Below are 27,926 nucleotides of genomic sequence, written 5' to 3'. Positions count from 1 at the left end.
TCCAAAATAACCCTTAAGAATTCAGCCATGAATCAGTCTTCCACTTTAGAGAATTTTTACAATTTCTCAAGATCTGAATTTCTAGATCTTGTTTGGCATGAACTCAGGAAAAAAAATTACATAAAAAACCATGAATATTGTATGCAGGAGAATCATTATAATTACAATTTAAAAAATATAAAATATATGAACCCTAGGATGGAGCATAGATACCGTAATTATCTAACTCAGTCTGAACTCTAGATGCTAGATGAAGGACCTAGAAGAGATAATGCCAGGTTATTTGGGATATCAATACTGAATTTCTTACCAAGCTGGATTCCAAAATGATAAAATCACTGGGGAGGACCAGAACACGTTCAGAATAGTACCTGGGTTATCCAGGTATCCAGCTCTGGGGATGCTTGCAAGATTCCCTCCATAGTCTCAATGTTTTTGAGGTGCATGGATTAGATCAGGCTGTTTCGGGGAGTCTTGCAAGACCTGTGTAAGGAAGAGATTTTAAAGTAATAGTCGAATAGATTTGTTTCTGATGGTCTCCAAAAGCATCAGAGGACGAATCTGTTGACCTGGCATTATTACCTGGTTTCACAATAATAATAATGATGAAATGTGGGTTTCAACGCACTTCGTGTTTGGATAAATTCATTTGTTTCAAGATAACCCCAAGACTCATTACCATTTCATCTTACATTTAAATTTTCTTAATATATTCTACAAAAGTGGACTACGGATCCAAGCAGGAATTATCTACAAAGTTTGCTGAATATATTGATCTCTATACATTGATTCTTGCTCAACTGCCAGCAATAGGTCTCTCCACATTGGCAATTCCACAAAAAATTGTTTTACAAGCCTATAAAAACTTTAACTGAACAATGGACTATTTTTTTTCCTTCTACATCAGAAGAATTTAAAGTTAAGCCCCACCCCGTTTTTACTAAACTAACGGGCCACTAGACAGTGATCAAAAATGGGAACTGAGACCATTTGATCAGGCACTCTAATGTCATGTGCACGTGTAGAATACACTAATGTCATTAATCATAAGTATAGTCACTCAGGCCACAAGTTAGCAATTTTTTTTATTGATAAGACATTAAGATGTAGAATGCCCTGCCAATTGCATTGGTCGAAGCAGAATCTATATTAGCTTTCATGAGAAAATTAGATAGATATCTAAAAAGGACTAATTCCGAGGGGCATGGTACTCAATGAATTTCTCTCTCACAGACATGATGGGCTGAGTAGTCTTTTGTGCTGTAAATTTCTTTGGTTCAATGGATGTCACCACTATCCTTCCCATAGAGCTGTTATAAGAGGAAATTTAGGGATAAAGGAGAGCAAAATGAAGGATACCTGGGTGACATCCTGCTCCCCTTCCCCTCCAAAAAAGCTCTGGACGATGCCTAGTCATCCAATTCAGCAGCCAGCAGTAACTAACTGTCCAGCGCCTGACGGGTTACAGTAGTGAGGCGAACTGCCCTCATTGGAAAAAAAAACCTCATCATGGGTAAGTGAACAATACAATAATTGGACATCATGTAGAACTCCAACTGCTTACAGTTTTAATCAAAAAATTCATCAGGCGTCATACCGATAATATTGTACCACACTGTGCCATTCTTTTACTCTCGCTAACTACCTTTTCTCAATCAAATTTTCCCTCGCTCTTGCTAGCTAAACCTCTCTTCAATCGTCTCTCTCTTTACAGCTATCTCTGTATTTTCACTGACCATCTCCATAGTTATGTCTCTGAATCCAATCTAATGTGATCTACTGTGTAAAAAGATACTGGCAAAAACAATTCAGTTGTGCACATGTCTGCAAAGCTACTTGCACCGTATGGCTAAATTGCATCCCTAACAACCTCTTGCATCCTTCTTTGCACACGTGGGTAAAACCTGACTTTTTAAAAAAAACAGAATCTCATAGTGCCAGGATCACTGATGCAAATAACCATCACACAACCTGATCCAGGTCCTTACATATGGGATAATTTGTGTTCTACTTAACCACTTCATTTCATTTACCTGTGCTCATTTCTTCATTAGATATTCGTGTCATCATTGGCTTACTCAATGTACACATCCGGTAATGTGAATCTGCAGCATTGCCTCCTGAACATCTTGTACATTAGATGACACAACAGTGAAACCAAAGGCAACAAATATGCTTGACAGCAAACAACATACATTGAGATTCACAGCACTGTGTCACATAATCTTCGACCTCTGCAGAAGTAAAAACCCACACAAAGGTTTTCTAGTTTCTAGAAAAACAAATTACTTAAAAAATATTAAAATGCCCACAATATCAGAGTAGCTGGAAGACAATACACAAGATATACTGCTCAGTCTACAATACAGTACTATATTTTTTGCATCAATATATAAAGTATACACCTCAGCCTGCATTCCACTCCAAACAGTTATTTATACTTGCAGGGAGGTTTGGGGTATCAAAATTCAATCTTGCCAACTGCAATTCCAGTTTACTGCTTGGAGTGAAGTAAACAATGAGAGACGCACATTTGATGTGAAGATTGAACAGATTGGTCTAATCAGAACATAATGCAGGTAATTAAGTTTTCTTTGTGAATTTTAAATTTTAGTGTTACCTAGAACTAGTGATACCAACTGTTGAGTGACTCTTCCCTTGCCAAATCTGAAACTATTTCCAGAACAGATCAGCATTTTCACAGAAATTGCTAATGACAAGGTATACACACCAATCAATAGTACAGGATCTTGAGATTAAACTGCCTGAGGAAATACACTTGACCAGGAAAGGTCCACAGTAATCAAAGGTATGGATATGTTCTCCATCCTGCATCCCAACCCTTTTGAGAAAGGCAGCCCAAGATGCTGTGCAGTTACCAACAAAACAATAGCCACTAGGAAGTGTATAAAAGCAGCACACTGAAGATAACCTGGGTATAGTCACTCTACCCATCTATATTACACCCATAATCATGTTTTCCTTACTTAATGCAACATGGCTAGGATGCGGAACCAGGAACCCCGCAAATCACACCACTTCAATGCACGATGCCATCATGTGTTCCATTGAATTATAATTTGTTTATTTATTCTAAACCTGGGTCTTCCTCTGTTAGTTTAATGAAAGTTTATCAATATATTAAATTACCTGTTAAAGCATATTTGAGATACTTTAACTTTATAAGTACTGTGTCAAAGGTTTAACAAATCGTAACAAGTTTAAATACAGAAACAAAACTCAAGGGTCTTAGATCCTGCAGGATTTTATCATTTAATTCATTGGCATTATCAGTGAAGTGTAGCCTCTATATTGTAGATATGGTATGAAAGGCAATAGGTTTGAAACTATGACTGGCAGTTTATCAGGACTTACCTTTTCAGCAAACTTTGGATTATTTGACACCTCACTCAGATGCACAAACTCCAGGTGTAAGGTGCCAAATTCTGCTAGAATACTGCTTCCCCCAGAGGCCCAACCCCAATTCCGTCCAACTCCACTGTGGATCACAAATTCAAGATTGATAATAGTTCCATCTATGTAACACGTATCAAGAACAAATAATTCATAACACAATCCGGTTTAAAATTATGCCTGGAAAAATACATTGAGAAATGATACGGTATACAGTCTGCAACACACCATGAATAATTTAAAGCAGCAAAAGAAAAAAATCTCAGTGACATTCCCTCTTTTCTGTAAAGTAATAATCTTGGTGATTGCAGTAATGAGATAATAACTCTTGCATTTGATATAGCCTTATCACATCGTTGAAGTGTCTCAAAGCACTTCACAGGATATACTGTAAAGTGGAGTGATAGCGTATTTTGTGGGCGAAACCGGAAACCAGTTTGCCCACAGCAATGTCCCACAGACAACCATGGAGTAACCAATTTTATTTGAGGGATTGTGTGTCAGGACACCGGAAGAGAGAAACTCCCTTCTCTTTTTGAATGGTGCCATTGGATGTTTAATATCCACCTGAACAGGCAGACAGGACCTCAGTTTAATGTATCATCCAAAGAATGGCACTTCCAACAATGCGACAACCCATCAGCACAACATTGGCATTCCAGCTTAGACTATGTGATTCCAAATCTCAAATATGGTCAGGGAGCGTGGATTTGCCTCTCTTAAGAATCCTGGGGTTCAATTTATCTGTCCTGTGGAGGTTTATTATTTATCAATCCTTGAGGCTATATAGAATCTCTGCTTCCCTCATGTCGGAGTCCCAAAACACAACCAATTGGATGACGGATTGTATTTTATTTTGTCCTCTCTGATAATATCCTCCAAGTAGTAGTTTTTTCAAAAAATGTTGATGATTTACCCTCCATTTCAACATAATTTTAAATTCTTTCTGAACTATCCTTGCCCTGTAATGTCAGCCTGTCTCAGGTGGTAGTGCTCTTGCCTCAGAAGATTGTGAGTTCAAACCACATCTTGTGACTTTGAACTCACACTCGATTGACATTCCCAATACACTACTGGGAGTGCACTGTGTTGTTGGAGGTGTTGTGCTCCAATGAGATGTTAAATCAATCTTGTCTGCCTGTTCAAGTAGATATTAAAGATCCCATGGCACTATTTGAAAAAAGGGAATTTCTCCTGGTGTCTTGGGCAACAATCCCCTCAATTAAAATTGGTCATTCAATTCATGGCTGTGGGACACTACAGTGGGGATATTGGCTGGCTTGCTTACTTACAAAATACAAGTCACTAGAGTTTATAGTGAATCCTGTAAAGTGCTTTCATTCGTTGTCATTCGTGAAAGGCACTATATCACATGCAAGGACAATGTTGCAGTTGCCTTTTTTTTCCTCCAAGATGAACAGGCCAACTTTATGATGTAATCCTGACAGATATTATCATACTAAGTGAATTCCACTTTATTGAGAATCTCTTACCTGCGCAGGTTTATTAAGGCCCATGGAATGCCTGTAGGGGTGTTAAATGCTGGCAGTAACTTCTCACCCAATTCAATTGCTTTAGTCTTGAATAACTATTAAAAAAAAACATAGTAACTGATCCCTTATGATTTAAATCTAATAGCATCAAAGTGTTTTTCTTCCTCACTTCCTCAGGATCATGTTGATAGCATTTTAGAGTACAGCCCTGTTGGGGTACCAAAAAAAATCTCAAACTGTATCATAATTGTTTATGATCAGCCTGGTGTCTGACAAATGTGGAAACATCATTTAAGAGTATCCAAACCAGAAAACAATTCCTTTTGTGCCACCTACACGTGGAATGTGCACTCTGTCCCCAGAGACACACCGTGCTTACCTATTTCCAGAGAAATAATAGGTGGTATAACTAAGTCATTTTCACTGAATGTACCTGCTGCTAGCTGCGCCTGGACCCACATTTTATTATTAACATTTCCCAAATAGAGTTAGTTTGTTGCTTTAGTAATACTGGCTCCCTCTTATATAAAAAAATCTAGTAAATTTACTACCTCTCAAAATTCAATACTATAAAAACGCAGCAGGTAATGAAACTGAAATGGATCAGTTATGTGAATGGGTCTCACCTCTTCGCCTGTCAAATAATATGCTGACAGCAGCCCACCAACAAATCGAATCGTCACTTCGAACACAGACACTTCGCCATTCTGAGAAATGAAAAAGGAACTTATTCTCTTTGAAGAAACTAATTAGGTCTCAAATTGGCTTAGTTGGTAACATGCTCGCTTTGGAGTCAGAAGGTCATGGCTGATGCCTCACATTGGAACTATGGCATATTTAAAAAGAGAAATAGGTTTCATGATGCTCTGGCCAACAATCCCCCACCCAGATAAGATTCACTTCTCAGCTGTTTATGGGACACTGCTGTGCACATAACTGGCTACTTTGTTCGCCTACAAAATACACAGTCACCACACTTTACAGGAAATCCCATGAAGCACTTTGAAACATCCTCTTGATATAAACAACACTATATTAAATGCAAGGGTTAAAATAAAGCCAACAGCCCACAGCAAACTGTCATGGAATGGGTAACCAATTGTTTTGGACTATTACTCCTGGAAAGCGATCCGCCGATCAACTAATAACCAGGTTCCTACTTACTGCTAGGTAAACAGAGGTGTGTGGAGTAAGGAAACCAGCCAACGGTTTCAACTCTGCTTGGGAATTGAACCTGGATACTCTTGCTTAGGAGGTGAGGACTCTAACTAATACGCTGGAGGACGCCACTATTATTATAAAATCACAAAGAACACTGAAATTGTAGAAAATCCAACATAGCAAGAGGCCATTAAATGTTATTTTACCTCTTTAGTGTCTACATTAACAAGTAGAAAGACGGCACCTCCGACAATGTAGCCCACCCTCAAATTGCATTGGACTATGAGTCTAGGCTATGAACTCAAAATCCCAACATGGGGCTTCAACTCACAATCTAACTCCTGGACAAATACTACAAACTAAGCCAGTTGTCTCAGTAAGTTACTGTACTGTAGCCCTAGAAACATAGGAATATGCAGAATTGGAAAATATTATTTTGATCCATTGGCCAGTCAAAAAAACATATACTACAATAAACACATATCCAATTTCTCTTGAATTTGTTAACACAGTCTGCCACTATCTCTTAGAATCACATTGCATATATTCACCTCTCTTCATAAAATAATTACATCTGAACCATCTGTTCCGCTTCCCTCTTCTGTGCTAGAGACTGTGATCCATCGATGTCAGCTGCACAGCACTTATGACGCAGGCAGCAAACATGATGCTGCTATTTGGTACTTATTGGTGGAACAAAATACAGTCAATCCATTTTACTACATATCCTATGAAGTGCCTTGAGACGTCTCAACGTTGTGGTAAAGCTTTGTATCAAATACAAGAATTATTATTATTATTGCAGGATACACATGGCAGTTTGGGTGCATAAAATCAGACCTGTGTTATAAGGAAATGTGCTAAGAAATTAGCACTTCTGGACTGTGAACAGTGCTTTGGAGCCGACTGAATCCCTGTGCTTCCAGTACAGAACTGCTCTAAAAGTGGACTTGTATTAAGTTCTGTATACAGAAGCATACAATTCTGCACAGAAGCTGGTATAGTTAGAAACATTTGCCTACAAAATACAAAGTAATTACAAATTACAGTAAATTCTGTGAACCACTTTGAGACGTCCTCTCGATATGAAAGGTATTATATCAATGCAAAGATTATTTTTTTATTATTATAAATACCGCAACAGATTTCTATCTGAAATCTGCTTCAATACAGCAAGCTTACCACATTCAAAGCGAGGTTGTTTTCCACCCACTCTTTGGCTTCTCTGAACTCATCTTGAAGATCCATAATGAAGAGTGTATCCAAAGCATCCACAATTGTAGCTCCCTGAAGCCCTCCTGTAAAGAGAAATAGTGAAACCTTATTAGCCAGATGTAAATATCTTCATATGGAGAATTTAATTTATGAATACTAGATTGCGGGTTTAAATCAACATAACTATTGAATATTCCATCATTAGTGTTTTTGGATTAAACTATGTAATTAATTTTTTTGTATTGTTTTAAGCCACTATTTGCTCTACATGACCATCACTCTTTACTTTTCTCGGTATGAAACTGCATCTGTTAACACAGCTTCTGCAGATTCTCCTGAATTTGTGCTCATCAATATTCTATTTGTTACTTCTCCAAATTCGATGTGATCTGCAAATAATATCAGATATCTCCCCATTGCATGGTACTTGTAACCAAATTGTGAATTGCTAATCCAGCTGAATACATTACCATCTATATTAAGAGACAGAACCGTGCTCCAATATCCATTAAGTGGAACATCGTCATAGACCTGTCTAAATATTAACTGGTTTATTTGCATTACACTCATCCCTATCCATTTGGTCTGTTCAGCAAAGTAAACAAGAAGACTATCTTCACAAACAAGTCAACAGAACACGATGACCTCCAATAAAACTGTCAAAACATGCAGTGGAGTATGTAGGAAGGAGTTGTGCACCTCTGACAAGAAATTTAGCTGCAAAGATATATGGTCTGACTATTATAATCTCAGACCATGTAAACATTCATGATGTGGAATCCTTCGATTTATTTCCTGCTCTCTGAAGGCACGAAACAAGCTCTTATTGCTAGGTGGATACAGTTAACTATAATCTTATGCTCAGGGGATACCATGTATTTCAAGAAGGCCTTCCTCTTTTTCTTACAGGCCCTAGAAGTGGTGCAGAGGAGAATAATGTAAATTGTCCCTTGTGAGAGAGGTGAGCTATACAAATTAATTAGATAAGATAGGGCTCTTTAGTTTTAAAAAGGAATGTCCAAGAGGGGGGGGTTGACTAGTTAGATGCCATTCTTATCTCTTTTCTCTTTGATACCATTCATACAACCTGCAGTAGCCTAAAACAGTCCAAGAGAAGAAATTTAAAGAACCATTACCTTTACTATCATTGGCAGGTGCACTTTTTACACCCACCTTCCATTTTCTAACTGGAACAACATATTCTAAAATGCATCTTATAAAATACTGGGGTGGCAAAGAAGATATTACATAATCAAGATTGTAGTTAGCGTTCAGAATTCTGATCTCAGCATTACAACTGCAAACTCTAGTGATCAAGATTCAAGTTACCTGAAAAATACGGTATTAGGGGGAAGGAGAAAAGAATACAATAAACATAATGCTTTATTCAACAAATATTCCCCAAAACATTTTGGTACTTTACTTTTGAAAGTATATTTGATAAAAATGATGAACAAAAGAGATAATAAATCAATCAGACAACTGTAACTAGTTTACAGCAATACAATAATCAGTAAACATTGTGGACCAAACCACACCAGACTGCGTCTCAGAGCGCTTCACAGTAACGGGTCCCAGGGCCAAGCCAGTGGGAGGGGGAGGAAGGTGACCAAAGGCGGGATCAAAAAGAAAGGTCTTCAGCCAAGACCTGAAATTGGGAAGAGAGGGGGCGAGGCGAAGGGAGTGGGGAAGGGAGTTCCAGAGCCTCGGGGCGTAGTGGCTGAAGGCACGGCCGCCAATGGTGGAGCGGAGGACTCGGAGGACAAGGAGAAGGCCAGACCCGGTAGAGCGAAGATGGTAATGGTTCTTTAAATTATTGCTTTAGTATATTCAATTCAATTAATAAAGCTAGAAGTCTCATTAATCTTGACAGAAACTCCAAACAAGACAGATGTCTGGATTAATACATGATGTGGCTAAGAATCGATGCTTTGATCATAGCCATTATGTGTAAGACACATGTTTGAAATGCTTATAATAACTTAAGGAGGGAGTGAGTTGACTTCATTTAAGCTGGAGAGTGCACATAAAATATTTTATATCAAGAATTCAAGATGGTTTGGGGCTATTTGACTTATTTTCTATTAACCGTAGAGATGCACCAGCAGATCTCAGAATATAGAGGTACAAAACTCATACCAGCAAATGTAATCACTTAATCAGTGCTTTTGGCTAGATTTATGCAAAGTTTCACTTTGAACAATTCTATACTCAACATCAACCAACAATCTTGTTTAGCTAATGCATTACTTTGATGAAATTATTGTGATATATACTTAAATCTAATGAAAATAATTTATGTAAGAAATAATTAATAAGTAATCACTCACCAAATAAGCCACTTGTATGGCCACTTTAGATATTGGTTTGAGTTCATTAGTTCCCCATGCATATTGTTTGTAGTTATCCCAGGCAAACTTCATCATCTAGAAAGCAGAAAAAGCAGACAAATACTGTACAACCTGTCTGTATATAATAATTCTTGCATTTGGTGTAGCACCTTGCACATCAGGAGAAATTTCCTTCTGTTTTCAAGTAGTGCCATGGGATATTTAATGTCCACCTGAGCAGGCAGACAAGATATTAGGACTGGGAACTCATATAGTCCAAGATGATACTAATGCAGTGCTCCACTGTTGGGGGTGTCGTCCTTCGTATGAGATGATAAACCAATGCCTCAGTTCCCTGGACATTAAACATAAAATATTTTATAGCTCAGTGGTTAGAGCACTCGTTTCGCAAGCGAGAGACCTGGGTTTAAATCCCGGCGGGCAAAACCTTGGGTAAGTTTCTTTACTCCACACACCTGATAATAATCCCTCAAGAAAAAAAGAATAAATTGGTCACTTCAAACCACGACTGTTTGCGGGTCACTGCTGTGCGCAACTGGCTACCGCATTTCGCCCTCACATATACAGTCAATTCACTTTACAGTATATTCCGTGAATCGTTTTGAGACGTCTTGAAGACGCACTGTGTCAAATGCCAGGATTATGGCAGAAAGCAAGTTGTCAGAAAAATCTGGTTCGCGAGTTTCACGCTCGACGATACTTTTGAATCGTGAGCAAAACACGCGCTAACGACAGCAGCAACAACAGCAACAACAACAACAACATGCGCAGCGCCCTTCGCTCCGGACGGCATCTCAGAGCGGTCTATTTGGTGACAGGAAAGCGCGGCATTCCCCCCCAAAATAAAATGGATTACGCCAACCGAAACGTTCCTAATTTTAGCCCTTCTTTAAATTTGCAACGAAACAAACAACAACAACAACGACGACGACAAACAAACAAACAACGACGACAACAAATCCTGGCAGTTGACAGCAGCGCTTTTCCCCACGTCGTCGTCTTCCTTCTTCTTTCTTTTGAAGACCAAATTCCTTACCTCCTTGACTTTCTCCCGGTAGCTCCCAATATCCTTCGTCGTCGACGGTGTTGGCTGGGCTGCTGGTGCCGGCCGAGACGGGCGACTGACAGGTTCCATTTTGGAGGCATTCAGGTCTGTCCTGCCCTGACCACGATTCCCGACGTCGGATGCAGGTTCACTGAACCCGAGGTGTTCCTCCGCCGTCTCCTCGTCGACCCGCTCTCCCTGGCCTTTCCGGCGTCTGTGGATCGGACGAACGCGACCATCCGTCGACGGTCGACGCGGCGACACCAGAGCCTGTCCTCCTCCTCCTTCTCCACCAACTCCTGGCCCGCTCCCGCTCCCGCTCCCGGCCGCGTCGGCGCGCTGCAGCTCGGTGGCCAGCGAGAAAAAACGTCGCAGCCGAACCGAGTCCGGGAGGAAGAAAATCGCCCCGAAGCAGACGGTGACGAACCCGCTGAGCAGCAGCAGGAAAAGGAAACGCTGCGAGAGGCGGAGGCCCCCGAAGCGGTTCCCAAGCCCGAGCCCCGACCCCGCGCAGAGCTTTCGGATCATTAGCCCTGGGAGTCGGTCCTGCTTCAGCTGCTGAGCATCAGGCCAAGTCCTCCACTCCTCCTCCCGCCCAAAAAAAAACACTCCCTCAGAAATCCACTCGTGAGGGTAACGTCTCCCCGGGGGCGGCCGCTCGCTGACGGGGACGGATCCTGGGAGGCGCGGGAAGGCGGCGACGTGGGTCGGCGGGGCTCCCGGCTGCAGGGGCTCCGCTGGAGCCGTCCGCTCGCTGCTGTTCGGGCGCGAGAACCGCGCTCCCGCGCGCACGCCTAGCACGCACGCGCGCGCGCGCGCGCTGCTTCGCCCGCCCCCCGCCCCGCCCCCTACCCACCCGGAAGGCCCGCCCCCTCGTTCTGCTCTGCCGGCACCTGGTTGGTTCGTCGGCCCGCCGGATGGCTGTCTGTCAATCACCTGCCGTGACGCGAATTTCCGCCCCCCCTCCGCGACATGCGCGCGCGCGCGCGCGGGGGTGGGTGGAGCCGCTCCCCGGTGACGTCCGTAGCAACGGACAGCAGGCGGCCCGCGCCTGGCCCTCGGGCGCCTCGGCCACCTGGGGAGCATCGGCAGGGCAACCGGGCGTGACAGACCGGATTGTGCCAGTGGGCGTCTTTGGAGCTAAAAATGGCTCCAGGGCGGACATGTGTTCGGCGACGAGTTGCATTTATATAGCAGCCCTCAGGCGGCGGGCGGGCGGGCGGGGGAGGAGGGGAGTCTCTCGCAGCGCTTGACGGAGCACGACGCCGATCCCGGGGTGGGGCGGGAGGGGAAGGTGACCGTAAGCACGGACCAAGTGGAAGGTCTTCAGGCAGGAGCTGAAGATGAGGGGGGGAGGAGGAGGAGGAGGCAAGGCCGAGCGATTCACAGGACCGTACAGCACCGACGGAGGCCATTCGGCCCATCGTGTCTGTCCCCGGCTCTTTGAAAAGTAGCTGCCCCACTTCAAACCCACTCCCCACCCGGGGGCTCTCTCCCCACAGCCCTGCGAACCTGTCCTCCCCAAATAATTATCTACTTCTGTCGTAAAGGCCGTTATCGAATCGGCTTCTGAAGTTTTCCAGAGTTTCGGGGGCGTAGGGTCTGAAAGCCCCTCCTCCGATGGTGGAGATGAGGGACGAGCAGGAGGCCGGAGTCAGCTGACCAGGAGAGGGTTGGGGGAGTAAGCAGGTCGGAGAAGCGGGGAGGTGCCAGGCCTGAAGGGATTTGAAGAACTGGTGTGATGGAGTTTCAAGAGTTTAGGTCGAGTGAGGAAGTGGATGGCAGAATACTGGACTGACCGGATTCTGCGGATAGTGGAGCTGGAGAGGCATTGGACTAGTTGAGGCAGGAGGTAATGAATGCATAGACGAGGCTTTCGGCTGTAAGGTACAGTTGGAACAGAATGTTCAAATCGAGCCAGACCTCGGTAGTCCAGATCCTGAGCCAGGGAGGTCCATGGTACTCCAGAGCACTTCCGATCACAGCACAAGCCAGGCTGACTCATTGGCAGGATTTGGAAGGGCAGACCAGTCACTGAGGACAGATTCTATCCGCTCAGCTCCTATTAACGCTGCAAGCCAAAGCCCTAAGAAGGCAGGTGAAAACATTCTTGGAGGGGGTGGGGGCTGTGGCTGAGTAAAACTTGTTGGGGCATCTTCGCCTCTGATTGGCTGGTAGACCTGTTAGTGGAACCAACAGCTCTTCTTTACAATCAGAAGTGAGGACACTATTGCTGAGTAGCCCACTAGGTCTGGTACTGCCAAGGAGTTGGGATGGGCAAAAGGGTCTGCGGGTCAGGTCTGTGGATTGGGGCTTACAGTTTGGGGCTTGCAGAGGAATGGTTGTGGTCCTCCTTAAAGAAATGAGCTGCACATAGATTTAGGGGATGGGAGCTGGCTGAACTGTCTAACCCAAGGCACCTGATGTCTGTGCATAACAGGTAAGGTGGTCCTAGCTTGACAAACAGCTGGAAAGCTTGCAAGGTTGGTCTTTTTGGTTCGGACAACAAAATAATCATAGAAATAACAAAACAGCATAGATTCATGCCAAAGATCAAGAGGTATTCACTCAAGAAACATTTATTTGGTGGTCCACTGCTATACACTTATGACCATGAGCTGCAACAACAACTTGCATCTATACAGAGCCCTTTACTGGGGGTATCGTCCCGGAGCGCTTGACAGTGGTGATGTCTGACAGAGGTGGAGCTATCAGTGAAGAAACAGTTAAAAGCCAATCCATCTTGACAAAATTCCAGTCCTTGTTTTATTCAGCATTCTGTGGTGAGATTTCTTGTGTGTGCTGATGCAAACACAAACTTACTAAACTGACACCTCTCACAGTCCTAACTATTGATGTTTTTGGAGGCCTGATCCAACACGCTGCTTCTGGAGCCTTTTTCGAAGAATTGAGCAACTGGTCTGAATTTTACGGGTAAATATTGCAAGTAAGATCACCTGTTGTGGATTGCCTGTAATAGTGTCAGTCTGCAACAGCCCCGATGCAAAGCTGTGGCCACTTCCTGTATCAAATATTAAATACGCCACCATTAATGCATATGCTGGTGTCTGATCAGATCGAAGTATGTCTTAGGCCTCCAAATTTAATTTCCAACCAAAAAACTTTCCAAACCGTCTCTGTGGACGGAAAAGTTTCTTCTGGGACCCCAGCTGTTCTGACAGACTGCCTGTCAGATATCAAGTTCTGGATGACCCGCAATTCCTCCCCGTGTTGACAACACTGAGGATATTTTGCTCAGGCTCCCACCCGCGCTTCCTCTCAGGTGCTGACCTTTTTATTTTTTGTTCCCTATCTCAACTTGCAGAGGCCAATAATAATAATAATAATGATCCTTGCATTTGATATAGCGCCTTATCACGTCTTCTATTGCAGTTTCTCAACTGTTGTCCCAGCTGAAACTGGCTGACTGAGCACAGGAAGCAAGGCTGCAATCTATCAATCTGGCTCGGTGCCACCAAGCAAAAGGTGGATTTAGATTCTCAATATTTTCTCTGGTTGCGGTAAGTATTTCCCCAGACAGAAGATTAGGAAGGCACATAAGTGGAACCAGAGGGAGATTTCCCATCTTTGTGATTTCATGCCTTGGAGACTAAGTGTATTAGATGCTGTAGCATTGCGCATTGCAACCTTGTTGTAACCCTTTTGAACCTTGGGAGGCAACTACAGAATGCTGGACAGTTTTCTGTAAAGACAGTGGAATTTACAGCAAACCTCAACACAAACTCAAGCTGGAGCTCTCTTCATGAACTGTCCACTACTAGATATCCAGCCATGGAGTTGGGCTTTGATGTGGAGAATCTGATTGATCTGAGTTTTCTAACGGAGCAGGAGCAGGATTTGATTGTCGCAGTTCTGTCTCGAGATGCTGAGCTGCGCTCACTGGAAGAGAACCGAATCAGGTCAGCTAATGGTTATATTTGGATTGCTTTTCTAGAGGTAATAATCCCTTCAAAAAGATAATAATTGGTCACTCAATCCACGACTTTGTGGGACACTGCTGTGCGCAAATGGCTTCCCTGTTTCACCCACAAATTATATAGTCAATTCACTTTACAATATATTCTGTGAAATGCTTTATGATGTCTCAAAGACATCATAAGGCACTGCATCAAATGCAAAGATTATTATCTTTCTCATTTCATTCACAAGATTAGACCTTTATAGCTGCTAAAAGAGGGTTGCTGCTTTGAAGCAGTGCTTCCGGTTGTGAATCCACCCTGATTCTGTGCTTTTATTTTTTTAAAATACTTGTCATTTTCAAAAACAAGCTAGCAGAATAATAACATATTGGACATACTACTACTGGTCAAAGCATCACAATCAACTGGGTCTTTCACCTGTAGGCATCAACTACGCTACCAGGTCTCGAGCTTTCCTGATAGGGAATCCTGTTTTGTTGCCAAGAGGGCCACACTGTCTTCAAATGAATAATCAATAGAAATGTGTGCAGAGATTTTAGTTAGTAATGGTTTTGTACGATTTGTTGCTATATCCATCTTGTGTGCCTCACCTCATTGACACAGTATACCAGCTTCTGTCAAAATTAAATTAGATCAGCAACCATCTTAAGGCCAATTTGGAGATCATTTTAATCTGTTGTTGTTCTGAACTCTACAGAAAGTTACAGCAATCAATTTTGGATCCCGAACAGCTGAAAATAGCATCAGGTGAATGGTTCAAGGATGTGCGAGCAAAGCGCCACAAAGACCAGCAGTTTGGATCAGATATTGTCAGAGCTTCTATCCGAAAGAGAAAAAAGAAAGGTGAGTCTGAAATCTGTCAGAATGTCTTTTCCTTTATCTGCTAAAACAATTAAACAATACTGAAAACAAATTCTTATGACAAACATAACTAAAGATAATTACAAGACCAGAAGTGACCATTGCTTGCAGTCCATCTGTCTGGTTCCAAAGTAATTATCTTGTCTAATAAGAAAAGACAACCCAGCACCACAGAGCTTTTAGATAATATCAAAGCATAAATATTACATTTCTGTTCAGAGTTTAATCAAAATATTGGTGGAATATACACACCACACACGCAAACACAGTCACCCCAGGAATACACACACAATTATAAGGGAATACGCACTCACACAGGCATATATACAAGTCACACGTGCATACATACAGTCACACATCCATACACACACTTCTACACAGAACAGAAACATACACACACACATATATATATAATACAAATATACATACAGCCTAGAAACAGGCCATTTGGCCCAACTAGTCCCTTTTGGTGTTTATTCTCCACTTGAGTTTACACCCCTTCTAATCCGTTCTCCTTCATGTGTGCATTCATTCTCCTTTTAAGTCATTAATGCTTTCTGCTTCAACCACAGTTTCTAGCAGTGCGTTTCACATTTTTACTACCCTAACCATCAAAAAAAACTCTTTTAGATCTGCTCCTGGCTACTTTATAGTTATGCCCCTTTTGGACTCATCTTACATGGAAATTGTCGTGAATCTGGAGCACGTTGTGGGTATACTTTCTGGTGCTGATATAAAGGCTTATTCAGACAGACGTGCAGGGAAGATTGTTTGAGCTTGAATCAAATATAAAGCAGTTAGTATTTGGTGGTGATATTTTCTGTAAAATGTTTGTTTTTTTACAGGTGAAAGGGAGAAAAAAGTGACTATTAATGATGAGAAAATCATTATAAATGAACAGGAGCAGCAGAAGCCATTGAGCGAGAAAATTCCTGAGAGTATCACAGTCAACAGCGAAATGGCCATTACAGAACAGGATAACACAGATGGAAAGGATAGGACAGACTGGGAAGAATTACAAATAAATGAAAGGTAAGAATGGTCGTTCTGTACTGGAGAGAAGCCAAAATGCCCTAAGTATGAGCTTACTATTCAAATCATTTATTGCTGACTTTTGTTGTTGATCTGATTGTGATATTTTCAATGGCTCTGGGTGTGATTGTGGATTAATTGTGCACTGTGGAACGTCATATTTGTCTATGTTTACTGATATGTGCCTATTTAGTCTCCATGCTTTACTGTTTATTCTGTGAAGTACTTTGAGACGTCCTCCTGACGTGAAAGGCTTTATACTAAATGTAAGGATTATTATATTAATTGTTGTTGATGGGTTGATTGTACACTGTGAGCATGAGAGCAATGATGGGGCTTGTAATAGGATAATGGAAATAGATATGCTGGTGGTCTAATGGGAGGACTCTCAGTGATGTGCCTTTATATTTGTATTCTACAGGGTAGAGAAGCATGGTGATAACCTTTCGACATCAAAAGAAAAAAAGGTGACATCCGAGGTTTGTTTTAATGTTAAGCTGACAATTTCTCCAGTTAATAATCATAATCACATCGTCAAAACCTCTCAGAGTGTTTCTAGGATTTTATTGTGATGTATTGTAGCAGCACAGGTGGATGTATTATGTTTGACAGAGCAGCTTACCTCTCAGTTCAAATGCTGCAACTAGAAAGATTCAAATTATTGTGCACTTAAGAATTCAACATCACATATTAGTGGCCTGGTATTCACTTACTGATGTTCTTGTTCTTCCCTCTCAGTCCCACCAAAATGAGTTTGGAGACGATATTGAAGCTGAAATAACAGGTAAATTATTTCCACGATGGGGATAGGAGCTGACTCCAGTGTAAAAAATTGACTGGACAGAATTTGTTTTTATCTGTGTGGTCTGATCTGTGTCTGTTTTATTCTTCAGTTCCAGGGGCCAGTGATGATCTGGTATGCAGAGAGAAGAGCTTGGTGCCAGATATTCAGGTAAAACAACAACAAATTGTATTGATATAGCGCCTTTCATGTCGGGGGATACTCAGCACTGAGCAGCATCTAGATATCACAGTTGCCAAATAACAAAGAGCTTGATTTTTTTATATAAGCTTAAAAAAAAGAGATTGAGAAGTACTGGACAGTGCTGGGGTCCTCAAGTGTTGATACAGGTAATTTGGGAGGTTGGTTAGTGTACACGAAGCATGGTCTTGAGCATGTTTCATTGCACTCACAATGTTAGGGAGATGTGACAGAGGAAGGTTTCTTATAATATTAAAGTGAGAATACATCTAGTAAGACCCGGGTTGGGATGAAGCTGTGAGGGTGGTAAGGTATCGGTGGGGAGGGAGCGATGGGTGTAGGAGTTGCTGGTGACATTTCGATACCAAGTGTTTTTTTTTTCCAGATTCAGGACGAGTTGAGTGAGGATGACGTGTGTTCAGAGCCAAGCTCGGGGACAAACAAGGATCTTGATGTAACCAACTCACTCTCCAGTCTTCAGTCCTCCAATGTAAGTGCCCAGAGGTACTCTCCACCAGCTCGGGTGCCAGTCAGCTGTATGGAGCACTTTAATATGGCCTCCTGGCATGAAAAGTCTTCCTCTATCCCTCCATCTTGCCCACCGCCTTCCCCATCTTCAGGTTGCACTTGAAGACCTTCTTATTCGCCCATGCCTACAGTCACCTCCCCCTGCTCAGTGTTGTGCTCAGCCATTGTCAAGCACTCTGGCTATCCAACATGAGGGGTACTGTACAAATGTGTGTACATTATTTATTTATATATATGTGTGTGTGTTATTTAAATATAAATTGCTGTTGCTCGGGGGGAGGGGACACAGGGTAAGCTACCTCATTGTGAGTGATCTATGCCTTATGTTTTGCAGCTCAGTGGCAGTATGATGAGCTTATACAGTAATGTTGACTTTGGGTGTGTTGATGTCAAAGGTAGTATTCAATTCTCTCTGCATTACGACAATGACAGTCAGGAGTTTCAGATTCTAGTGGATCGATGTTACGATCTTGCTGAAGCCAAGAAAAAACGTTCTGATCCGTAAGTTTGTTTGTTATTCCCGTGACCGAAAATATTTCTCTTTCATTTCACCGGTTATTTTTATTATTCGTTTCCTCCCTTAAAACTGAGTAAGTGTATTCAGGCTTCTCTTCCTCTCCTGGATGTGAGCTAACTCGCTCTCAAATTCTGCTTCACTGAACAAATGGTTCATCATTGCTTCCTTGAGTGCCCTAGTGCCATTTGGGAACTGACTGTGAGAGACAGGCTTAGTGCAATGCAACACCAAAATGTCTATTGTAAGCCAAATGTAATTATGAACACCTCACCCCCTTTGTCTCTTTACCTCAAAGATACATGTTTCCAATGCTTTTCTTGATAGCCTCCCTAGCCCTAATTTCCACAAGCTCTTATTCTAATAAAACTCTACAGTCCCATATTCTCCCTTACATCAGACTCATAAGAACATAAGAACTGCTATACAGAAGAAGACTCTTTCACCATCCCGACAGGTGCATGCACATATGTCTTAAACCATATACTGTATCCGGAGATATCATTTCCTAACAATAATCTACCTAATTTGTTCTTGAAAGAATCGACACATACAGTATTCCCATCCTCGCTAGCCCCACTGGTTCATAGGTCACCAGTGGCAAATCTTTTAATCTTAACCTGACCTTCAAATGCCTTCACAGTCTCTCCCCTCCCTACCTAAGCATTCTTCTGCAATCCCACTTATCTAAGTATTCTCTGATACGAACGTTTATTCTATTTGTAAGGTGATTTGTTGTTAATTGTTATAATAATAATAATCCGTGTCCTCTTCCAAAACCACTGGGGTATGAGAAGGATTAGTGATTATTACAGTGAGGTCTTGAGTATGTGACGCTGCATGTCAGACATCAAAGTGAGTGAACTGTTAAACCTTTCCTAATAAAGGTTACTTACTTTTCTCTTGCATATCAGATACGTGAAGAGTTACTTACTCCCAGACAACACCTCGGAAAGCAAACGCAAGACCTCTGTGAAAAAGAAAACCCTAAATCCGATATTTAATGATTGGTTAAAGGTAATAGTAATAATGTTGTTAAATCTTGAGGAATCTGCCTCCTACTGGGACAGTTAGTACTGCAATAATTTGGGGATAATCCACTTCTGAGCAGATTAATAAATTATCACTGAAGCGAAAAGATCTTAATTTCCTTCACAGATTGTGTGATTGTGGTTGCAAGACCTAATATCCCTAATCCATCATTTACTTATTCCTGAATTTCTACAAAATCCAACAACAATTTCACATTTTATACATGCCTTTCACTTTGAAAGGATGTCTCAAAGCCCTGCATGGAGCACTTAATCTTGTATGACCTAGTAATTTTCCCATAATCAGCTCTCAGGCAACTAGATGTAACTTGTAATTCAGTGAGAAGAATGTATCAAACCCCTCTGTGCCCCTCACACCTCTGCATAACCCACACAATCCTCCACTGTGAGCCCTGCATTCTCTGCATGCTACACTAAAAACAATTATTTAAAAAAAAAATTTGGGTCACTCAACTGGGACTGCTCTGCGCAATTGGATGCCGGGTTTCGCTCACAAAATACACAGTCAATTTATTTTGCAGTTTATTAGGTTAAGTGCTTTGAAAAGTCTTAACAACATGATAAGGCACTATATTAAATGCAATATTCCGCCTACACCCACATCCTGTATGTACACACATCCTGCTAATGTAACTTCTGTAGAATACGTAGATGACAACATACAACATCCCAACAATTAATATAGATTTGGTGTTTGTCAATCTGATTGAACTTTATTCTAGTCTCTTTTTTCTGTCTTCTTCTGGTGAGGTAATGTAGCAGCATTAATGCAGGAAAAGATGACTCTTCATTCACTCACTGTAGAATGATATCCTGATTTTTTTTTGCCACAGTACAAGATGGAGAAATCTGAGCTGCAGACTCGGACGTTGAATCTCTCTGTGTGGCACAATGACAGCTTCAGACATAATATCTTTCTTGGAGAAGTAGAGATTCCATTGGAGTCTTGGGATTGGAGCCACACCAACCCTGTATCGCTCAGCCTACAGCCACGGGTAATATGACTACTATGAACATTAGCCTGAAATTGACCACACAATGTGGGCTAAAAGCCTCATTACAGTCAATCATTGATACTTATAACCAAAATCTTTACTGACATTTTCATTTAGGAAACTTATGGGATATACTACATAGGTAATTTGGGACATATGTGGATGTGATCGCCGGGAAGGTGAACTAGATGGACCTTGGTCTTTCTTTCATCTAGCATTTCTCATGTTTTTATTTGACCTGTCCTGCCCCTTTTACTTTTTGTCCACATTGAAAACCTATCTGTCGTTCAGCTGGTTATAATCAGAAAATTTCTTTGATAGAATGTCAACTTTCTCCCTGCTTGGCTCTCGTTAGGATCTTCTCACCTCAGGAACTGATTGCATCCATCTGCACAGATGCTCACGGAACCAGTGTGGGTGTCTTGTTTTACCCCCAACTTTCCTTCAAGTCCAGCATCTCACCTTTCACTAATGTCAGTACCATAGTCGGCCTCTGCCATTACCTCTCTCCCAGGCTGCCCAGATCTTAATTTATGTCCAGGCTTAATTCCTCCCAACGCCTTGCTTGCCAGATCCTCCATAAGGACACAGCAGACCATCAGAACTCTGCAACTTATGTCTCATATGTCTCATCCCATCGTTCTGAGCTCCACAGGCTCCCCATCCCCCAGCAGATTGATTTAAAAATTCTAGTTTTCACATTCAGGTCCCTCCATGGCCTCATCCCTAATCTGCAAACCCTGCAACCGCCTCAAATGTTCTCTCCACTCAGCTAAAACTAGCCTGCTACATGGCCTCTGCCCGATCTACCCCTTTATTGGTGAGCAAGCTTTTAGCTATTCTTCCCTCGCTCTTGAACTTCAATCTTAGAGACTCTCCACCACCTCCTTCCTCACTTTTAAAGCCCTTATTGACCTTTTTGACTGAGTTTTTGGTCAAGTTTTTCTGTTTAAGCACAGGCTTCTACTTCTAAATCCACACTATTGTCTCTGACTAACCTGGGCACATCAAGGTAATGTCTTATACTGTCCCTTATCAGTGATTGATTCCAACATGTTTCCTACAATCTGTATGAGTTTATCAGTCTCTACTTTATAAATGTAATTTGGTGTTGTTCTTGGACAGGCTTATCTGGACAGTTTATCCCAACCCTTTTATAAAGATGGGAGTTGTTTCCTGTTCTCCAATTCTTTGGAATATACACCAACTACGGTGACGTCTGGGGCTGATTCACAATCACATTAGCTATTCATTTTAGAACTCTGAGATACAAGTTGTCAGAAACTCATCTGCCTTGAGCTTTGCAACTTCTCTGATACTTTCTCTTAAGTGATGATAAACTCTCAGGAGATTGATTCATCTACCCTCAACTTGAAACTATTTCTCACATTTCTTCCCCTGTTGTATTGGTAATCACATTGTGAAATAGCGGTTTGTATTTCAGCAACTTCCCTATCCTACCATACAAATACCATAACCCTCTTGTCATTTCTTGGCTGCCCAGCACCCCTTTAGTGGCCTCTCACACTTAGTATTTCAAGAAAGCTTTGCTGTTCTCCTTTTTGCTTTTAGCTAGATGTTTCTCCTTGCTGCCTTCTAAACTTCTTACTATTTTGCAAGGCCTTCTCACCTCACGCACTGATCACTTTGACCTAAAAGGATGCTCACCCAACCTGATGAACAGGTGCAGAACCTCAGTGTGTCTTGTTTGACACCCAACTATCCTTCAAGCCCTATATCTGGGCTCTCGCTCATTCAGCTTGCCCTCGCACCCGCAGGATTTGCTTCCTCTAACACTGTCACCCCTGACTGACAAGGCCCTTGTCCAAGCCTTCATCATGTCCAAACTCAATTATTCCAACGCACTGTTCAGCGGATTACCCAGTTCTTCCCTCCACAAGTTATTTATTCTATTCATTGACTGAATGTCAAACCTTTTATAAGCTTTCTTTCTTACTAAAATACCTTTCATCACTTTCTTAGCTGGAGGCGATTGTTTTATCTTTCTAATTCCCCCTCTCAAAAAAAAACTTATTTGGCTGATAGATTCCACATCATTTTTCTTTCAAAATCTCCTTTCATCGTTATCCTCTCTATTGGTGACTCCATTGGCTGATTATTGCCTTATTGCATGTTCTGGGCTCCCCAAGTCTTTACTCTTGCCAGCTTCTTCAGGATTAGGTAAGCAGGTTGTGTCCCTCTGTAGAGAGAGAGAGAATGCTGATTCCATACAATAGAAAGGGAAACTATACATATGTGGAACTCTCATTAGATTATTTGGAGACTTTTAAGCATGGTAAGCTTGCAGGTGTTAGATATTCGGCTGACCGCCAAAAAAGTAAAATGTCCCATTCTCGTTAAAAGTTGTTTCACGTGTTAGGCTGACAATTAAATTGTGTACTAATCTTCTGCTCAATTGCTCAGATTGCGATTGCACAAAGTACAATCCAGAACAGAGGACAACTTTCCTTCTCACTGCAATTCATCCCTAGAGCATCCAAAGGTAAATTTCAGCGCCTCTTCCAACAGTTGCAATGACTCCTTAGACACATTCCATTCAGTCTTGTGTAAATCTTTCATTTATTTTGTGCTCATTAGATTGAGGAATTAAACATTTATTGTACATTAGCACTGCTAGAACACTTGGAGAACAAATTAGATACAAAGTAAAGGCCCCTTTAATCTGACCTTGACTTCAATCTAAGACCACCCTCAGAAGAGTAGACATTCCCATTTTATGATTTCAGGCATTAGTTTAGGTTTTCAACAATACATTATCTTAGAAGAGAAGTGAATGTAGACAGAGAGGGACAGTAGAGGGAACTGTTTAGGAACAGGGGACGAGAAGGCAAAATGAAAGAAATGGCCAAAATTTTTCATGAATGTACAGTATTTATTTGCTTTCTCCAGGATCAGGAATCTGCGTTCTTTATTATTTTCTAACGTGGGAATATTTTAAGTGGGAATTTGTGTGATTTCTTTGAGCGTATTTAATTGCTTGGAATAGTGTGTATGGTTGCACTGAGCAGAAAGTGTTTGATGCTCTTCTCTGAAGATGTTGACACTCTGGGTTTAGATCCGGGAAAGCCACCCTCGGGGGAACTTCATATCTGGCTGAGAGACGCACGGAATCTCATTCCACTCCGATCCAAAGGTGTCAATTCCTTTGCCAAATGGTGAGGATTTATTTAGAGCGAATATATATGCTCACTGTTAATTTCTCACTGTGCAGTCTACATCTTATAGATTTAATGCTGACAGTTTACATCTATCCTAGCTCATAACGTGGATGATATAATAATCCTTGCATTTGATACAGCCGTCCGGAGGACGTCCCAAAGCGCTTCACAGAACACACTGTAAAGTGAATTGACTGTATATTTGTGGGTGAACGCGGCAGCCAATTGCACACAGCAATGTCCCACAAACATTACTCATCAACCTCGGGTATTGTTACTGGCGGCAGTTGTGGTGTGGGCAATAAAAATAGGTTAGCTTCACAATTGTCAGTGTATCCATCACCCATCACTAGAACATGCAGTAAGGCCACAGTCTCTGCTTGCAACTCACGGTGAAATACCTGGAGGATTATAGATTCCTGTATGTTATAAAATATTACTGATTTTTATCATATCTTCGTTGTCAGTTACATTCTCCCAGATACCAGTAAGTCCAGCCGACAGAAGACCAGAGTGATTAAGAAAAGTTTGCACCCTGTTTATAATCACACAATGGTGTATGACGGTTTTGAGACCGAGGACCTGAGAGAGATTTGCGCTGAGTTCACGGTATGGGATCACGATGCTTTCTCTACTCGGCTGTTGGGAGGAGTGCGGCTCAGCATGGGAACAGGTAACAACACGATCAGCGCACCAAACCTAGTTTAATCTGATTTTAAAAGAGAGAATTTATGTTGAGCCTATTTGAATAATTAGTGATTCACTGTGTAGTTTGATTTACCCATTTGATCTCAAGCTTCCAGAATACTAACCTGAGCAAATTCCTGTTACATCAGTCCTGAATGAAACCATTTATACTTGTACAAATGTACACATGGGAAATCATTGGATGGACACCCCTTTGTTGTAATCCTGTATTTATTTAATTTTCCAAAATGCAGTTGAGTTTCAGTCTGGCTCAGTAGCCTCTAATCCATAAGATTGTAAATTCAAGTCCCATGTTTGGAGCTCAAAGTCCAGCCAGCACTCTAGGGCAATGCTGGGATGCGCTGTAATGTTGGAGGCTCATCCTTTATGAGATATTAACCCATGGTCTCTTGTCTGGCTGTACAGGGGGCCCACACTATAAAAATTCTATGGCAGCATTTAAAAAGAGAAGGGAGTTTCTCACAGTGTCCTGGCCAACAATCCCCCAAAGAAAATTGGGTATTCAGATCATTACGCGATACAGAAATTGGCTGTCAGTTCACCTAAAAATAGCATCCCGTAAAATGCTTTGAGATGTCCTCCCAACGTGAAAGACACTATATCAAATGCGAGGATTATTATTATTACTGTTATTATATGGCAGTATTTTTCTTATTATAGATGCAAATTAAAGCACGAAATTTCATGTCTGGTACGAAAGCAGCTATTAGAATGCCCGAAAGGGTGGTGGAAGCCGATTCGATAACAGCTTTTAAGAGAGAAATAGATAATTATTTGGGGAGGACAAGTTTGCAGGGCTGTGGGGAGAGCGTGGGGGAATGGGATTGAATTGGATAGCTCTTTTCAAAGATCCAGCACAGACACAATGGGCCGAAAGGTCTCCTTCGGTGTTGTATGATTCTTTGAATGTCAACTTGGAATAATCCTGACCTTTCAAAATATGGAGCAAGTGCAAAAGCTCCTCAAGTTACTGTCCATCCCCAGTTAGAGCTTTTGCTGAGGATGGACCAAGGCTTTGATCCTTGTTGGTCACACAGAGTGGCTGAAACAGCTACTGACGCATAACTGGAATGGGAGTCATTGTGATAATAATAGATGCAATTCACTTAGTGCCTTATCACATCTTCGAGATGTCTCAAAGCGCTTCACAAAATATGTTGTTAAGTGAATTGATTATATATATTTTGTGTCCGAAACGCGGCAGCCAATTGCGCACAGCCGTGCCCACAAACAGTCGTGCATTGAGTGACCAAATTATTTTTTTTGAAGGGGTTATTACCCATTTCCCAGCTTACTGCATGACTGATGGAAATCACTGTTCACACAAAATCTTTCTGTATTCCAGGCCTGAGCTATGGGAAATCTGTCACTTGGATGGATTCAACTGAGGAAGAGATTGCGGTCTGGCAGAACATGATCTCCAGACCCCTGGAATGGGTAGACTCCATTCTTCCATTGAGATCCAATGTGGACCCAGGGAAATAATTGCAACTGTTCATCAGTTTCACTCACGCAGAAATTTAATTAGCGAATTTAAATTAATTGGTGCAGAAGTAACTTCTCAGCGAAAGAATGTTCCTATTAAGTAATGAGATTGTGGAATGCTTTCAGGAAAACAATTGATGGGAGGGGAAGGGACGAAATACTACAGTGGTTTGAGAAAACGTAGCTCCCTTGTTAGACCTGGGAGTGATTATAATAATGGGTATTTGCAAACAGCCTTCAGAAAGAGCAATATTAGTTGGAGATGCAATGACTGCTTTCAAAGCAGATACAGATTTTGTACTTGGAACCACATCTTGATGCTCAACATTAAAGGGTGTAGAGTAAAAATAGGTTTGCTTCACAATCATCAGGATATCCACTGTCCACCACTGGGAGATACAGTGAGGACATAATGTCTGCATGTAGCACACGGTGAAGCCAGATCGAACCAAATAGGCAGAAAGTACTTAATAAATTCTATCTTGTAAAATCTTGCACTGCTGAGTGAACGTAATATCAATACTGTACAGTGAAGGAAGATTTGGGTTAAAATTTAACCTGATAACTTGAAACTTGAAACATGAACAATCCGTGGTACTTTTTGGTACTAAGAATAGGTTAAAGTTTTAGATAGAGTGGAGGAACAGAGGAACCTTGATGACAGATACACAAAGTCATTGAAGGTGGCTATACAGCCATAAAGCCATAAAAAACAGAATCCTTGGTTTTATTTCAAGAGACATAGAATACAAAAACAAAAATAATGTAGAACAAGATCTTGCTCAGTCCATATCGTGCAATGTTGTGTATCCACACACTGACGGCACATGTATCGTGGAGGGTGATAATGGTAAAAAGATTAATTGTGCTCATGCAGGATTTAGCCAAGTCTTGAGGCTGAACCAGCAGCTCAAAGTAGTAAATCATATGAAGCCCTCGGAGATGTCCTTTCTACGTGATAAGGTGCTAAACCAAAGCAAGGATTATTGTTATAAGTACTGTATATATTAAACAATTTGTTACAGGTTGAACTTGGAAATTTCTGCTGCAAACTGCAGTTCAAGCAGATTCCAGCAAATGTTTTAAAATAAAATTAGATGCTTGAAAAAGAGGAATATTAAAGGGGGTGGGGAACAAGCAAGAGACTGGGATAAGGTAACTCAAGGGAAAACAACAGTGCAGGCGTGATGGCTTTTTTTCTGTTCTGTAAAATTTAGCAATTCTGCCGACCAAAAGCCTGAACATTTCATGTAATAAATGTTTGTTAATGTACTAATATGCCATCTTTGCGAAACTAAAGTGGTCTTTGTTCTGTGAGTAATTTGTCTGTAGTTATTACATTGGTTGTTCAGTATGTATCTCTTTTATTAATATAAAACTGTCTGGTTCGGATACTCTAAAACATGGTGATGGGTTTCTACGTTGTGTCAAGTGGGTTCTCTTTGGGCCTGAGCTGGCTTTAGGATGGTGATGTTCTTGGAACAGAATGTCGGAATCGACATTAACTTTTCTTAACTCTGGAACCAAAGTGTAAGGTTCCCCAGAAAGAGACTTTACCCAATTCAGGTGGTGTAAATTACAGATCTTTTAATATCATGTACAAAGATTAATGCTTTAACACAAAATTATTATATTGTTAAGTTACATTAAAGCAGTAAGATTCAACGAAACCAATAATAACCAGTTCCATTGGGGAACTCGCTGACCACCAGCTGTTCACAACTGTTCCTCCTACAGTAATTCCAACTATTCCAAAGTTGCATCTTTTATGTGTTTCTAACTCGCCTTCCCTTGTCACAGAGATAACCAGCCTTCGTAAACTACCAGCGATTTCCAGCAGCCTCTTTTCTGGGTGAAGAACTGATATGGAGAAATAGAGACAGACCGTTTTTCTTGGGAGGATTCTACCTGTCCCTAAGAACAGAATTGAGATAAGCAGATGTCCATGAGTTCACTTCTCCCTCTGATGC

General features: G+C 41.5%; 2 protein-coding genes across 5 annotated transcripts in view; one reads left to right on the top strand and one right to left on the bottom strand.

Annotated features, from left to right (window-relative positions):
* Nucleotides 1–11,286, bottom strand: part of LOC103179580 (mannosyl-oligosaccharide 1,2-alpha-mannosidase IA) — a 28,376-nt gene extending 17,090 nt beyond the window's left edge. The window contains 7 exon segments of the mRNA XM_007894949.2: nucleotides 3,376–3,499; nucleotides 4,908–5,002; nucleotides 5,534–5,614; nucleotides 7,251–7,366; nucleotides 9,614–9,637; nucleotides 9,640–9,709; nucleotides 10,671–11,286. Coding sequence (XP_007893140.2) covers nucleotides 3,376–3,499; nucleotides 4,908–5,002; nucleotides 5,534–5,614; nucleotides 7,251–7,366; nucleotides 9,614–9,637; nucleotides 9,640–9,709; nucleotides 10,671–11,207 — 1,047 coding nt within the window. The 5' untranslated portion in view covers nucleotides 11,208–11,286.
* A 1,093-nt stretch (nucleotides 11,287–12,379) lies between these two features.
* LOC103179578 (synaptotagmin-like protein 1) lies at nucleotides 12,380–27,273 on the top strand. 4 transcript variants are annotated; one of them, XM_007894947.2, is made up of 15 exons: nucleotides 12,380–12,531; nucleotides 14,073–14,599; nucleotides 15,318–15,463; nucleotides 16,327–16,513; nucleotides 16,935–16,992; nucleotides 17,252–17,297; nucleotides 17,407–17,465; nucleotides 17,881–17,985; nucleotides 18,358–18,524; nucleotides 19,452–19,554; nucleotides 20,423–20,584; nucleotides 23,009–23,087; nucleotides 23,661–23,760; nucleotides 24,231–24,436; nucleotides 25,817–27,273. In XM_007894947.2, the coding sequence occupies exons 2-15, from the start codon at nucleotides 14,472–14,474 to the stop codon at nucleotides 25,954–25,956; spliced, it is 1,686 nt and encodes a 561-aa protein (XP_007893138.1). In that variant the 5' UTR covers nucleotides 12,380–12,531; nucleotides 14,073–14,471; the 3' UTR covers nucleotides 25,957–27,273. The 4 variants fall into 4 exon arrangements, with proteins under 4 accessions (XP_007893138.1, XP_007893137.1, XP_007893136.1 ...); XM_007894946.2 differs by lacking the exon at nucleotides 12,380–12,531 and adding an exon at nucleotides 12,719–13,119; XM_007894945.2 differs by lacking the exon at nucleotides 12,380–12,531 and adding an exon at nucleotides 12,719–13,613.
* Nucleotides 27,274–27,926: the final 653 nt, after the last annotated feature.

The sequence above is a fragment of the Callorhinchus milii genome, unplaced genomic scaffold, assembly GCF_018977255.1.
Source record: "Callorhinchus milii isolate IMCB2004 unplaced genomic scaffold, IMCB_Cmil_1.0 Scaffold10, whole genome shotgun sequence".
NCBI lineage: Eukaryota > Metazoa > Chordata > Chondrichthyes > Chimaeriformes > Callorhinchidae > Callorhinchus > Callorhinchus milii.
The sequence above is the reverse complement of the archived record's forward strand: the minus strand, read 5'-3'. Positions and strand labels throughout refer to the sequence as shown.